Source organism: Mixia osmundae, assembly GCF_000708205.1.
Source record: "Mixia osmundae IAM 14324 unplaced genomic scaffold scaffold_7, whole genome shotgun sequence".
In the NCBI taxonomy this organism is placed as follows: domain Eukaryota; kingdom Fungi; phylum Basidiomycota; class Mixiomycetes; order Mixiales; family Mixiaceae; genus Mixia; species Mixia osmundae.
The window spans coordinates 111,343-123,777 of NW_014575557.1; the positions used below are offsets into that span (position 1 = coordinate 111,343).

At 55.3% G+C, this 12,435-nt stretch overlaps 6 protein-coding genes across 6 annotated transcripts; 4 read left to right on the forward strand and 2 right to left on the reverse strand.

The window, feature by feature from the left end:
* Window positions 1–30: 30 nt before the first annotated feature.
* L969DRAFT_18258 (uncharacterized protein) lies at window positions 31–1,222 on the reverse strand (the record flags this gene model as incomplete). Its single annotated transcript, XM_014711262.1, has 5 exons — window positions 31–500; window positions 550–775; window positions 829–966; window positions 1,026–1,077; window positions 1,131–1,222. 5 exons carry the CDS (start codon window positions 1,220–1,222, stop codon window positions 31–33), a joined length of 978 nt encoding a protein of 325 aa, XP_014566748.1.
* L969DRAFT_99392 (uncharacterized protein) lies at window positions 892–5,723 on the forward strand (the record flags this gene model as incomplete). Its single annotated transcript, XM_014711348.1, has 8 exons — window positions 892–981; window positions 1,037–1,090; window positions 1,146–1,480; window positions 1,537–1,973; window positions 2,586–4,237; window positions 4,290–4,625; window positions 4,676–5,291; window positions 5,341–5,723. The coding sequence occupies exons 3-8, from the start codon at window positions 1,221–1,223 to the stop codon at window positions 5,721–5,723; spliced, it is 3,684 nt and encodes a 1,227-aa protein (XP_014566834.1). The 5' UTR covers window positions 892–981; window positions 1,037–1,090; window positions 1,146–1,220.
* Window positions 5,724–5,906: 183 nt separating this feature from the next.
* Window positions 5,907–7,236, reverse strand: L969DRAFT_18261 (uncharacterized protein; the record flags this gene model as incomplete). Its single annotated transcript, XM_014711263.1, has 6 exons — window positions 5,907–5,992; window positions 6,044–6,384; window positions 6,435–6,565; window positions 6,614–6,745; window positions 6,799–6,872; window positions 6,924–7,236. The coding sequence occupies 6 exons, from the start codon at window positions 7,234–7,236 to the stop codon at window positions 5,907–5,909; spliced, it is 1,077 nt and encodes a 358-aa protein (XP_014566749.1).
* A 376-nt stretch (window positions 7,237–7,612) lies between these two features.
* On the forward strand, window positions 7,613–8,079 carry L969DRAFT_95336 (uncharacterized protein; the record flags this gene model as incomplete). The annotated part of the gene is made up of 4 exons (XM_014711349.1): window positions 7,613–7,691; window positions 7,786–7,866; window positions 7,947–8,013; window positions 8,067–8,079. 4 exons carry the CDS (start codon window positions 7,613–7,615, stop codon window positions 8,077–8,079), a joined length of 240 nt encoding a protein of 79 aa, XP_014566835.1.
* Window positions 8,080–8,510: 431 nt separating this feature from the next.
* On the forward strand, window positions 8,511–10,234 carry L969DRAFT_88682 (uncharacterized protein). The gene is made up of 2 exons (XM_014711350.1): window positions 8,511–9,778; window positions 9,835–10,234. The coding sequence occupies exons 1-2, from the start codon at window positions 8,619–8,621 to the stop codon at window positions 10,025–10,027; spliced, it is 1,353 nt and encodes a 450-aa protein (XP_014566836.1). The 5' UTR covers window positions 8,511–8,618; the 3' UTR covers window positions 10,028–10,234.
* A 252-nt stretch (window positions 10,235–10,486) lies between these two features.
* On the forward strand, window positions 10,487–12,297 carry L969DRAFT_95338 (uncharacterized protein; the record flags this gene model as incomplete). Its single annotated transcript, XM_014711351.1, has 3 exons — window positions 10,487–11,273; window positions 11,322–11,654; window positions 11,705–12,297. The coding sequence occupies 3 exons, from the start codon at window positions 10,487–10,489 to the stop codon at window positions 12,295–12,297; spliced, it is 1,713 nt and encodes a 570-aa protein (XP_014566837.1).
* Window positions 12,298–12,435: the final 138 nt, after the last annotated feature.

Consider the following 12,435-nt stretch of genomic DNA (forward strand, 5'->3'; position numbering starts at 1 on the left):
GCGCTTGTAAGTCTGTTGTTGCAAGCCATGTCATGAATCGAGTATTGTGCCAGCGGCCGCTTTGTTGACTCTCGCTTGCTCGGACGCGTCAAGCTTGATGGGTGCCTTCTTCCTCGGAAACTGGCCTGCGAACTCGTCCGGAAGGCCAGATTCCTCGATCTGCGCTGTCTTGCTCACATACACCTTCGTCGGCTTGAGCTTGCCGGACCTAAAGGCAGCTTGGCGTTTCTCGAGGTCGTGTGCCATCATGGCTGCCCCGATACGGTTGGAGATACTGAGTACGATGCCCACGATGGGCAAGCGCTCGAGCACAGCCGCCACGAAGCCGAAAGCACGATACTCGTAGATTCGCTCCGTGATGAAGAGCTCCTGCTCAAAGGCGGACATCTTCTTCGCGAGGAAATAGGGCTGATGAAGTGTACGTGCCAGCGTGAGGCTCTTGAGAACGGCGCCGATGATGATGCCCAGAAAGGGCACAAAGTTGAGCGGATGAAGCAAGACTGGCCCCTCATGTCAGCAAGACCACGAGTACGGTATCAACTGACGCACTCTTTGTGATGAAGATGCGGATGAGCGGACTGGAGAGCCGCGAGTAGAAGGAGCTCTTCTGCGCAGCGCGTCGGGCACGGTCGATAGGTGGCTCCTTCCACTCTTCGACATAGGGCTGCCAGAAGGATGCATCCTTGCCACGACTGGCCACTGTGGCATCGTAGGCATGCACCCGAGCGGCCTTGAGCTGTTTCGCAATGTAGAACTCGAGAATCATTGACGCTTGCTGCTCGCTCGCGATGCATCAGCTCTTCATCACTGACGGCAGAACAGACTTACGCCCAAGCCCATCATGAGAGAGGCATAGGTGAGAATGTTGACGCCGAGCCATTTGGAATCATCTTCGTACTTGAAGAGCAAGTTGCGCTTCATGAAGAATCGGCAGTACAGCCTGTTGAAAGGGATGGTAGCGATGAACTGCCAGCCATGACGGTCAGCAAGACACGCTCGCATGTCGAGGTCCACACGAGGCTGACCCATAGAGCAGCAATGAGAGCGCCCTGCTTGGCTGAAGTGCTCGTCTTTTGCCTGGCCAACTCAAGTGAGCTGAATATAGCCGCACAGCTCGAGTGAGTGCTCACCAGATGGGCCTCCAGAGCGATGCGTCGGTGAGCAGACGATACAGACCGACGAGACAATAGACCGGACTCGCTGACAGCAGCTCTTGCGGCATGCTCGGCTACCTTGCGGTGTCTACGGCACAGTCGCGGTCTCTATCGACACTGGCCGAGGCGTTCCATGCGATGTCCAGTGTAGATGACCTATCGGCTATCCTTGTGGACCGCTTGAAGCAACAGCATGGCAAGCGGCTGCTCGTAGGTATAGCAGGCGTCCCTGCTTCCGGCAAATCGACGCTCGCACTCGCTGTGGTCAATAAGATCAATGCGATCCACAACAGCGGGACTGCCGTCCTCGTCGGCCTAGATGGCTGGTCCGTCCTGGCCCTGCCTGCTTCAAGGATTGCACAGTGACGAGCGAATACGGCAGGCACTACACGAGGGCGATGCTCGACACGTTTGACGACCCCAAGAATGCTCATGACCGTCGGGGTGCCTCCTGGACGTTCGATGCCGCGAGTTTTGTCTCCTTCGTCGAGACGCTTAGATCGCACGATGCAGATTCTCCGGATGAGTCCGCCAGAGTGATCATGCAAGCGCCATCTTTCTCACACGAGCTCAAAGATCCCAAGCCAGACGATATTGACATCCTGTCACAACATCGTATCGTCATCTTTGAGGGTCTTTACTGCTTGCTCGACTTGGAGCCATGGCGGCAAGCAGCACACTGCCTTGACGAGAGGATAGCGCTGTCCATCGACCCCGGGTTGGCAAAAGCGCGTCTCATCAACCGACACGTTCTCACTGGCGTTGCAAAGGACAACGACGAGGCTGTGTGGCGAGCAGAATCGAGCGACATCCCCAATGGTGTTCAGGTCGAATCGAATCTGTACAGGCCAACGAGGACTATCATGATGAGCTGAATGTGTCATACGTGGCACACGCAAGCGTCAATGTAGTCCGTATAGATTCTCACATGTGGCGGATGGATCGGTTGTAAAGGCTAGACGCTTGATCATGACAGATTGCATTGCTCTTCGTACCACCACTGCGTACCTTCCTTCTGTTTCCGGGTCATCAGATACTGATGTCGTGTCAGTTTTTAATTATGTCATCGGTGTAAAAAGTTTTGACAAAGGCCCAGTCTAGGCCACCTGGCCCCTGACAAAGTTGTTCGCTGGCAACGACACCATTGCGACGTGCTCACGAGGACTCCATCGCGCAGACATATCAAGACTGTCGTATCGCCATACCAGCACGCGTGCTGACGACATCCTGACGCCGTGCGGCTCGGGGTCCGACCCGGTAAACAGCACGGAAAGGCACGGCTGACTGTACGTGTTGAAACTCACTTGACCGACCCGTACGCCTTGCATCTGCCAGTCAGCGATCAGCGTACGATCGTTGGCAAGCAGAGCACCGTCTGAGTACGACCTGCCATCATGCAGAGTCAGTCTACCTAGTCATCTCTACATCTAGCAATATTCGACTCGTCACTCGATCTGAGCATGACGACGACAACGAGCAGGACGAGGTCGCCCAACTCGCCGGGCGGCCTATCACCTGCGTCTCCCAGATCACCGAGCAGGTCGAAGAGAGACCAATTCGAGCGAGATGGATCACTCGCCACCTACTTTTCAGCCCCATCGCCCAGAATCGCTGAAAAGAATGGCTTCTTCGGCGTCATAAGTCCAAGTGGCAACACAGTGACCGCGAAGCCAACAAGCCCATTGGCGAGGAATACTGCGAATCCCATGGATGTCTTCGGTCTGCCCACCAGCAGGGGCCCAAGCATGATGCCTTCGCGCTCGGTCTCTACGCAGAACTCTGTCAATTCGACTGCAGGCGCGCCTTCTGGTATCGCTGATGATTCAAGCCCGTCTGCGCAGCACTCTGCCTTTGCAGCAGCAATCATGGCCAGTAAGGGCTTCGCGCTGCCGCCTGCTAGCAACATGACGCCGCGTGGACCTCTCACAGGCGCAGGAAAAGAGTTCAATTGGTCATCTTCTCGCATGCCAGCGCCAAGCATGAGGCAGAGTGTCTCTTCTTCCGGCAGGACCTCTGTCACAAGCAGTCGTGAACACGAACGGCCGCCTTTCTTCAGCCAGAGCTCGACATCCACCGTCACTGCCTCTCCACAAGACCATGCGCAACCTACAGAGATTCCTAATGCGTATGCACCCGTCAGATCAGATTCGCCTTTCGAGCTGCTGTCTAGCTTGTCGCCTTCGCCTGTCCCGAGTACTAGCAGTAGCTCGACTGGTCGCAGTTCGGGTTCTTCCTTCTCGCAGCTATCACTGGGCGCCAGAGGCAAAGACAGAAAGACATTGTCGCCCAGCTCGTCTGTATCGTCAGCTCTATCGGTCTCGTCGCATTCGGCTGGCATGCCCAGCAAACGCGCGCCCGTCTCGCGACCGGGAACAGCCCTGTCACCCTCAGCGAGGATGCAGACTGTCGCCAGTCGTGATCTGCCTGCCCTGCTCGAATCTGATGATGTACTCCTGCTCGATCTGCGGTCCAGGACTGCTTTCTCTTCCCCGGCAGGCAGGATAAAGGGATCCATCAATATCTGCGTGCCTACGACCTTGCTACGTCGACCGATCTACGATGTCAATAGAGTAGCAGAGACGATCGTTTCAAAGACTGCTAAACAACGCTTTCTCGCGTTTGTTGCGCAGAAGCAAGGCAAGGTTGTCTGCTACGACCAGGACTTACAAGATTCCACCGTTATCAGCATCTTGTCAAAGTTCGAACGCCACGGCTTTGCCGGCGAACTCAGATATGTCGAGGGAGGCTGGTCAGCTATGCAAGAGGCAGCGTTCAAGACCGGCGCGGGGAGAGATTTGTCGGCTTGCTTCGAACTTGGCACCCTAGAGGAAGACAGCGACATGTCACCTGCGGCAGAAGATCCTGATAGTACTATGAAATCATCGCCTGTGATTCGATGTCACGCGCTGCCGAGTTCTGCGTTTGAGTCTACGTCTACAGCGTCCTATCAGCATGGCGCTCAAACTGCAGGCACAGCTCAGGATAGCCAGCAGTCTGGCGCGAGATCTGCCGCCGACGGCCAGCGAACAGGCCGCAAGCAGACTTGCAATCCCTTCTTTGACAATATCAGGCAGAATGCAGAGGTTCGCTCGGCGGTCACTCTCATCACTGATGTGATCTGACTTTCTCCTGCAGAGTCTGTCGCTCGAGCGTTCGCTGGCACATCTGAATCCGGTCGAGCTGCCAGCAGCTTATGTAACGCCTGCAGTCACAACACATCTGCCGCCATTCCTGTCGAACCTCGTGCAGCTTTCACCGACTGCACGAGCACGGAAGCTCGCGACAGAATTTTTCGAGATCGAGCAAGCCGAGCAGCGACGTCTACAGGCCGTCATGGATTGGCATGCCAGCACGAGCGGCCTTCGACCGGTCAGCGACGAGAGCTCGTCTGAGGCCGAAGAGTCACATCCCCTCAGTATAGCTGCCGGCGTCGAGAAAGGCCATCTCAACCGATACAAGAACATATTTCCTGTGCGTGGCCTTGGGGGATTTTGCATTTGCTCTGACATAGCAACGGACAGTATGATCATGCACGAGTTCGCCTTGCGGGGGGCAAGACGCGCGATTGCGATTATATCAACGCGTCTCACGTGCGCCTGCGAGCTTCGACAAAGTCTTACATCGCAACGCAAGGACCGCTCGACAGCACCTTTGCACACTTCTGGCAACTCGTCTGGCAAGAGAAGGTCAGCGTCATCGTCATGCTCACGCATCTCGTCGAAGCCGGCAGAGCCAAGTGCGGGAATTACTTCAAATCTGGACAGTATGACGACATTCTCGTCGATATAGTTGAGCAATCCTGTCCAGATCCTCTTGTCGCCAAGACGGGCGACAGTTTCTTCGGCTCGCTCGCAGTTGACAAGGAAGCCGGCACCTCCGAAGATGTAACGATTCGACGCAAGATCGCACTTAGAAACGTCAATGATCCGCCTGGCACGCCACCCCGGTATCTTCGACATATCCAGTATATTGCTTGGCCAGATTTCGATGTGCCGCCCGAAGCGAGAGAGCTGGTCGAGCTCGTCAAGGAAGTGAACGCGGCAGAGGAAGCAGTGCTGCGCGAGAACGGCATTGACGAAAGTGATGAGCGTCCGCCCGTTCTTGCACATTGCTCTGCTGGTGTCGGCCGAACCGGCAGTACGTCTGAAATCGCTCGATCGAAAATACGAGCTGACATGCTTCGCAGCTTATATCGTTGTCGATGCTTTGCTCGACTTGATGCGTCGTGAGCGACAAGGCTCGAACCCGATGCTCTCGCCCAGCAAGATGGATATCGATCTTCCGCAGATGGGAACCGGACAATCTCAGCTCATGGCCAGACGAGCCAGTCAGCGGAGTAGTCAGGGCTTTGTACCAGCAGTAGCCGCCCTTTCGCTCGACTCGCCATCGCGGCAGACACCGCCGCTCTGTCGATCGGATCCGATACGAGCAGCTGTCGACGAGCTGCGACTACAGCGCATGTCTATGATTGCCAATAGCGGGCAATTCGTCTTTGCCTATCTATCAGTATTGGAAGGACTCGTGAGCGAATTGCGACAAGAAGGTCGTTTATCGCTACCGAGCCAGTAGAGACTTGCATGCCATGCACTTTGCCCTGCCGGTTTTGCGCCGTTACAGCGCTCATGCACTCATAAACACATTACATCGCTGTGCGTGCGCTCGCTGTCTGTGCATTAGCAGCGCCGCTGGCCATTGTATAAAGCATGCCCATGCATTGATGCATTTGCTTTTGCCAAGCGTTCACACGACACATCACAGGATGCTGTACTTGCTCGTTGGTCGCATGATTTTGTAAGGATCGACTTGCTTCTCTTTGCCGTACACGGGCTCGGGCCGACCTACTTGCATGTAAGAAAATTTTAATGTTCCAGCGATCACCGGAAGCCTACCAAAAGTTCTGCGAAAGATGTCTGTGACTTCTGGCGTCCATTGCTGGCGTACAAAGTGCACGCCGACCGGCTCGAGATTGTGCTGATCCATGAGCGTCCTCACGCTGAGGCCGAGCCGTTGAAGCTGCTTGAGTTTCGCGAGCTCGACAGGCGCCGAGCGACCAGGTGTCTGGTCATTGGAGGCCTTGACTTCATCTTGAATCTTCCCGCGTTGGGCAAAGAGAAGATATGTGTAACGATGATGGGGCGTGCCCTTTTGCGGATGAGGAGGAATATAGCTCAGCACTGTATCGCCCGTCAATGCTGACCGCCGTGTCGAGGCTGATATTTTGACATTGGCTCTGCGCATTCCTCAGGATTGCGCTGTCATCAGCGAACAGGGACGGCGTACATGAGCTGGTGAACAAAGGTCGTAAAGCCTTTCCGCAGATGATCGGGGTAATCAGGATCAATGAGCAAAAGCGTATAGAGCCTCTCGTCGGGATGAAACACTGTCGCTCTCAACTCTGGCTCTTGTTCGGTCTGTGCAACCTGTCAGCCATCCGCCACAGCAGAGCTTGCAAAGCGCACCTGATCGGCTGTGATCTTGATGCCCGGTACGACGGCTACCGATGAGCCAGACAAGTAGAGGTTGAGGTCGACTTCTGGGTCTATGGCTGGTAGAAGGTCAGGCACCACATCCATCTGCAGCACTCTTTGCATCTGTTCGAGCGCTGCCTTGAGCAAGGAACAGCTGCGAGTGCATAGAGACTGACGAGGCGCGCTAAAGAACCTTGAGTGCGCCAATCTTGTTCTGCAAGATGTCTCATCACAGACGAAGACGGATCACCTGCGCTCGTCCACATGAGTCTCATCCGATGACTGGCCAAAGGTAGCGCACCCAATCCTTGTGAGAACTGCCATCTCGTCTCTGGATCATTGACGCTGGCCAGGACCTCGAGCTCCTCTCTTTGTTCAGCAGTCGCATCATTCGGCAGCCGCTCGAGCCTTTCGAGCTTGATCTGCCTGTCTTTACTGATCACCTTGAGTGCCTCATCGTAGACACGTAGTTTTCCAGATGGGAGCGCTCTTGTATAGCTCGCTTCTGTTGCGCTTGATGCGGGTGGCGCAGATGTGGACGCAATGGGGGCGGAGCTCGCAGTCGCTAGTGCTCTAGCACAGCAGCTCAGCAGTGTCGGCGGTGTGCGCCTCATCGTAGCGATCCAAGTTCTGAACGCTCGCTGCTTCGTGGCCCAAAATGAAAAGTATTGACGCGCTGAGCATGGTGTCGAAGGAGCAAAGCTATGCAATGACATGCCCATCTTGACATCTAGGGTCTACGGTAGCCGGCAACGGGTTGCCCGGTCCGAAAACCTCTGTCTGTATGTCCAGGATTTTCCGACCTGGTCTCATGTTTTAGCTTGAGGAGAGTTGAGCAAGACAAGAGAGAGAGAGAGAGAGAGAGAGACTCGCCGAATTCATCCTGCTCTGGTCTGCAGTCGCAAGCAACACGGAGCGTCGAAGGAACCCATGGCGAGAACCCCTCTGTGGAGCCATGCTGCGTCAAGTCGGCCCAGATAACTGGTAGCAATGAAGACTGACGCGACCTTGATGATGCGGAGACGTGCACGATCCACTCGTTACCGGCGCAGCAGTATGTATATGGCTCGTAAGCTGGCTCCTCGAGAAAGGAGAAGGCTACCGTGACTTGATCACGGTCTATCGATTCGACGCTGGCCTTGAGCAGCGTGACAACGGGTCAGCCCTGCTCTCCCTATATTGCGCCGCCGGGCTATCTTACCTCATATGCGGCGAACTCGTCCTGCACGCTTTCTTTAAGCAAGGTAGTGCACTTAGTACAATATCCAGACTCACAAGGCTGACAGTCTGTCGTCCGTTCCATGTCGTATCGACGGTAAAGTAGAGACGATGTGGACAGCCTTGCCAACTGATCGGGCGGCGGCCGTCCCAGACCATCGACCACTACTCGTGTCAGTTGTGTCTTGCCATTGCTTGAGATCTACTCACTCTCAGGCGCACCCAGAGCTCGTGGGTAATGACGCCCACCTCGTAGCAATCGTCGTCGCCGTCGTCGCCTGCGCTGCAACGGTGCGATTGTCTCTTCTCAATCGTCTCGGGTAGAGTCAATGCAAGGCTCGTGACATTCGTGGGACTCGCAAATGCGAAGAGAGTGGCTGAGAGGAGCAGTACGGACGACCAAGCAATGAATAGCATCTGTCTGGTAAAGTGAGGGGAATGAGGAGGAAGTAGAGGAGAGGCAACGAGCCGTAGCAACGTGTCAGGAGCAGGTATGTGACCAGGGGCATGAGTTGCTGGATGGACAACAGTGTAGCACGTGACAAAGCTCGGTGGTCATCCATATGCATGATCATGAGGTCGTCGGTTTTGGCGAGCCGAAGCCGAGCAGCATGCGGAGCGCGACAAAAGTTTTGACGGTTTGCCTTTTGCAGCCGAACTCGCGAGGGGCGCGCCAACAGAGCGGAAAGGCTGAACGTCTACTCGATCGTGATGAGCATTGGACGAACGTACAAGATGGTCGGGCGCACGCAACCTCCTCGTTCTCCAGTGCGATACAATGTTGCTTCAGAAAGACGTAGAGAAGGCAAACTTGCTCAACCCTGAGGTCTACGGCCGCGGCAGCGTCGACAGCGAGCTCTACTTCAGGCGAACGACAAAGTCGACAAGCAGAATCTGCGCCTTTGCCGCCGGCGTCATAGTCACATCACTCTGCTCGGCCATAGTCATCGTGTCTGGCACACGATGGCCAGCTGCAGAGCAAGTCGAGCCAGCTGCGCCGCATCTACAGCGAGCCTTTTGCGCGGATCCTTATGCAGAGCCAGGCGTGCTCGAGTTCGACCACAGCGATAGGCTAGCAGCACGTTGGCGCCCTTATGACGGTCAGAATTGCCCTCCTGCGCCAGACTATACCCGCCTGCTACGCTTAGCCTGCCCGAGCAATCTGACCGCCACGAATCAGAGCATAACATACGCTGAAGAGCTGCGTCGGTATACTCACCTTGGCCAGCACCGATTGCCCAAGGTCGCCTTCGAAGGCATGTCAATCGAAGCCATAGAGCAGACATACGAGAGCCAACAAGCTCTTGATGAGCTCAGTTTCCTGCGCAACAAGACGGTACTCATCTTGGGCGACTCTGTCGACCGCAACAGCATCGAACAGCTGGGCGAGGTGACCGACCAGCATGTCAAGATCACTCGCTATGACTCGCCCCTGAACACGAGCCTGTACGCCGGCTTCGATCCAAAAGGCTGCCCTCATAGTCTTCATTTCGAGCGGCTCAACTTCAAAGTCGTCAACGGCTTCCACTATGGCAGCGACGACAGCGACACATTCGCCAAATCCCAGCCGGACTGGAGAGCACCAGGACGTTTCGAGGAGCGTGTCGATAAGCTGTTTGCGCCCATGTTCGGCAAGGAGGACAGCATTGCTGACAAGCCCGACTTTATCTCATTCTCGAGCGGGCTCTGGGATGCAGCAATGGCGGGGAGAATCGATAGATTTGCCAATCGGTCGACGGAACGGCCTCTCAGTGAGAACGACCTCGCCTGGTATGCGAATCGGCTTCACTCGATGATCGCACACATCCGGGCTACTTGGGATGCACCTATCTGGATACGTGGCATGGCCCGACCCGGCGAACAGCACAGATATGCGACACATGACTTTGTCGGCAATACGCCAGACGCCGAGCACACGACCAACTTTTTCACAGACGCGTACGTGCACTTTGCATGCTTGCATTGCCACGGCTGACATTCCTTCGTTACCATAGCCGCGCTGCTCAGCTCATTTACGTAGCCAAGAAAGTCGCAAAGGAAGCCAATGTCCCTTACTACGACTTCAACGCAGTTTGGGAGGGACAGCAGATATACCAGGCCGGAGTACATCCTGTCACGCTGCCCGCCTTTGCAGCGATCAGTCAGCCACTGCTACATCATCTCAAAATGACCTTCGAACGTGACTAGACAGTCCGCGCCATTCGCGGTGGGACGCACATGTTCGCGCCTAGGCAAGGCTGTACGCGACGATAGGGAATGGTATCGAATGCATATACAATGTTGTATCTGCTCGACCTTTGCTGCCTAGACTGGTAGTGCAGAAAGTCTCCTGTCTTGCAGTCAACCTGGTTGACCAATTTGATGACGTGCAAATGTCTTTCACCTTTCTGCTCGTGTCAGTCTGGATGGGCGCGCATGTCTTGGCGGCTGCAGGCCGGCAGCTGCTGCACGGAAAATAGAGTTTGTCAAATTACGCGATAACTTCGAAGGCAAGCGGCCTTCAAGTGCAGGCGCTGCCGCTGCTCCGAATCCCATCTTTCCTATCCTGCAGCCGCTCTGGTTTGTTCCCGAACATGACCACGTACAATCTCAGGAACATTCGGGTTCGCGAGATAGTCACTCTTGCCTGGTGGGAAGTCCTTTGCTATGGACCGAGAGAGAGCTGCGCTATTGTCGGATACTCTCGAGGACGACCAGACATCATCCCCTCTAGCAAATGATGCGAGCGCCAAGACATCTTCATCAGATGAGCGGTACTTTGAAAATTTCGGCAACAGAGACCAGCCGTCTCGGCGCCATCGGCGGTGGAAGGTAGTCGCTGCACTTGCAGTGGCCACGGTCGTCGTCGCTCTGGTCAGCTCTCCGACAGTCTACACTTCAGGCTTATCAAGCAAGACGGTAGAAGCCCTGTCATACGTTTGCCCGACGTTATCGGATCCGGCAAAGACTGCAGAAGATTCCTTCTACACAGACAGGGAGACGATAGAGAAGCTCAAAGGTCTTCACATCGCCGTTGAGGAAGTAGCTGGCTACCACGGCGAAGTGGTAGCCGCGACGCTATACGCCGCCCAAGGACTCGGCAGCCGGATCACGCTCTTTCGCGATTATCTCGGTGGGGGCCTTGACACTATCGTCGGAGCCTATTACCAAGGATGCAATCTACCCACGGCTGCGCTCATTCAGATGCTGAGCTATGGCCCCTGGAAGGGCTCTCTTGTGGATGACAGCGCCGAGAACGTGCCTGGACCGCCGACGAGCAAGCACATAGAGCTGAACGCGGCTAATAACGCAACACTGGAAGCTTACTTCTCGGCGCATCCGATCGAGGTTCTGCTACTCAGCTCGTGCTCGGAATCGATCGGCGTGTATGGCAAAGATATTGTCGAGGCTTGGGACGCTCGGCCGTTCGATGCCAAGTTCCAGGTCGTTTGCAGTAAGTCACCACGTATTCCCTTTAGCCATTTTACTTATCTGCCTGAAGCTATACATCATGCTGACCGCTTCACATGGGGCGACAAATTTTTTGGCCTCGAGCAACGAGGCGCGCTCAAAATCCTTACACTCAACAAGGCCGCTCAGACCTTTGCGTACGATCGCTCAATGTCATACGCGTCTTCCGCTGGCGAACGCGGCGGCCTAGAGCTGTCGTTCGATTCAGTCCTCATTCGAGCCTTTGCACCCATCTTTCCAGTGCCCGGACTGCCTCCGCGGCCAGCCAACGCTGAGCTTGATTCGGTGGTCGTCCAAGGCGGTCTCAGCCAGACCAAGCGTGACTATGCGGGCATCTTCAGCGATATGCAAGGTTTCCTGGAAGGTGCGCATTGATCCTCGCTGGAAGATGCATGTGGCCGACAAGCGTTGCAGAGGACGCATCCTTATGGGGCTACCGCTACGATGCCTCGACGGAAATGTACGAAGAAGACACGTCAATTGCACAGCCGTTCAAGATCCACCTCATCGGAAGCGGGCGTCTCGCTGTGCCCATGAACATCAGCAAGATTGCAATCGTTCAGTCTGGCTTGGATTATATCTCGTTCTACCGGCTCATCAACTCAGCGCAACTGCTAATGCCCGCTTTCAATCTCGAAGGCTATCTGACGACGATGGCCTCTAGCTCCATCGCTGCTGCCGTATTGTCCATGACGCCCGTCTTGGCAGACAACCGCATCATGCGGGCCTACTCTTATCTCAACGAGCGCAATGCGGTCATCAAGCCCTTTGACATGTCTGACATGCAAGCTGTCAGGCGACTCAAATTCGGTGAAAGCCTGGTAGAGGGACGACCAAACGCCAAACTGGGACAATGGCGAGACGACTATTGGCAGCTTGACGTGCCTTCAGTCTGGGCAGATCGCCATCACACAAGCTATGCGCGAACACAAGCTGAGATTGACGCTGCCACGCGCGACATCCACCAACAAAACCGTAAGCATCTGGCATACACAATATTGAATTGATGAGGAGTTGTCCTTGTTGTATACGGTTGTACTGTCTGCAAGCTTGCGCCACGTACGACGCCACCTCGTGTTCTTTTTGGGGACGGCTGCATGAGTTCCACGCGATCGCCGTTGCGTCAGCTTGAGATCAGCCTTAAT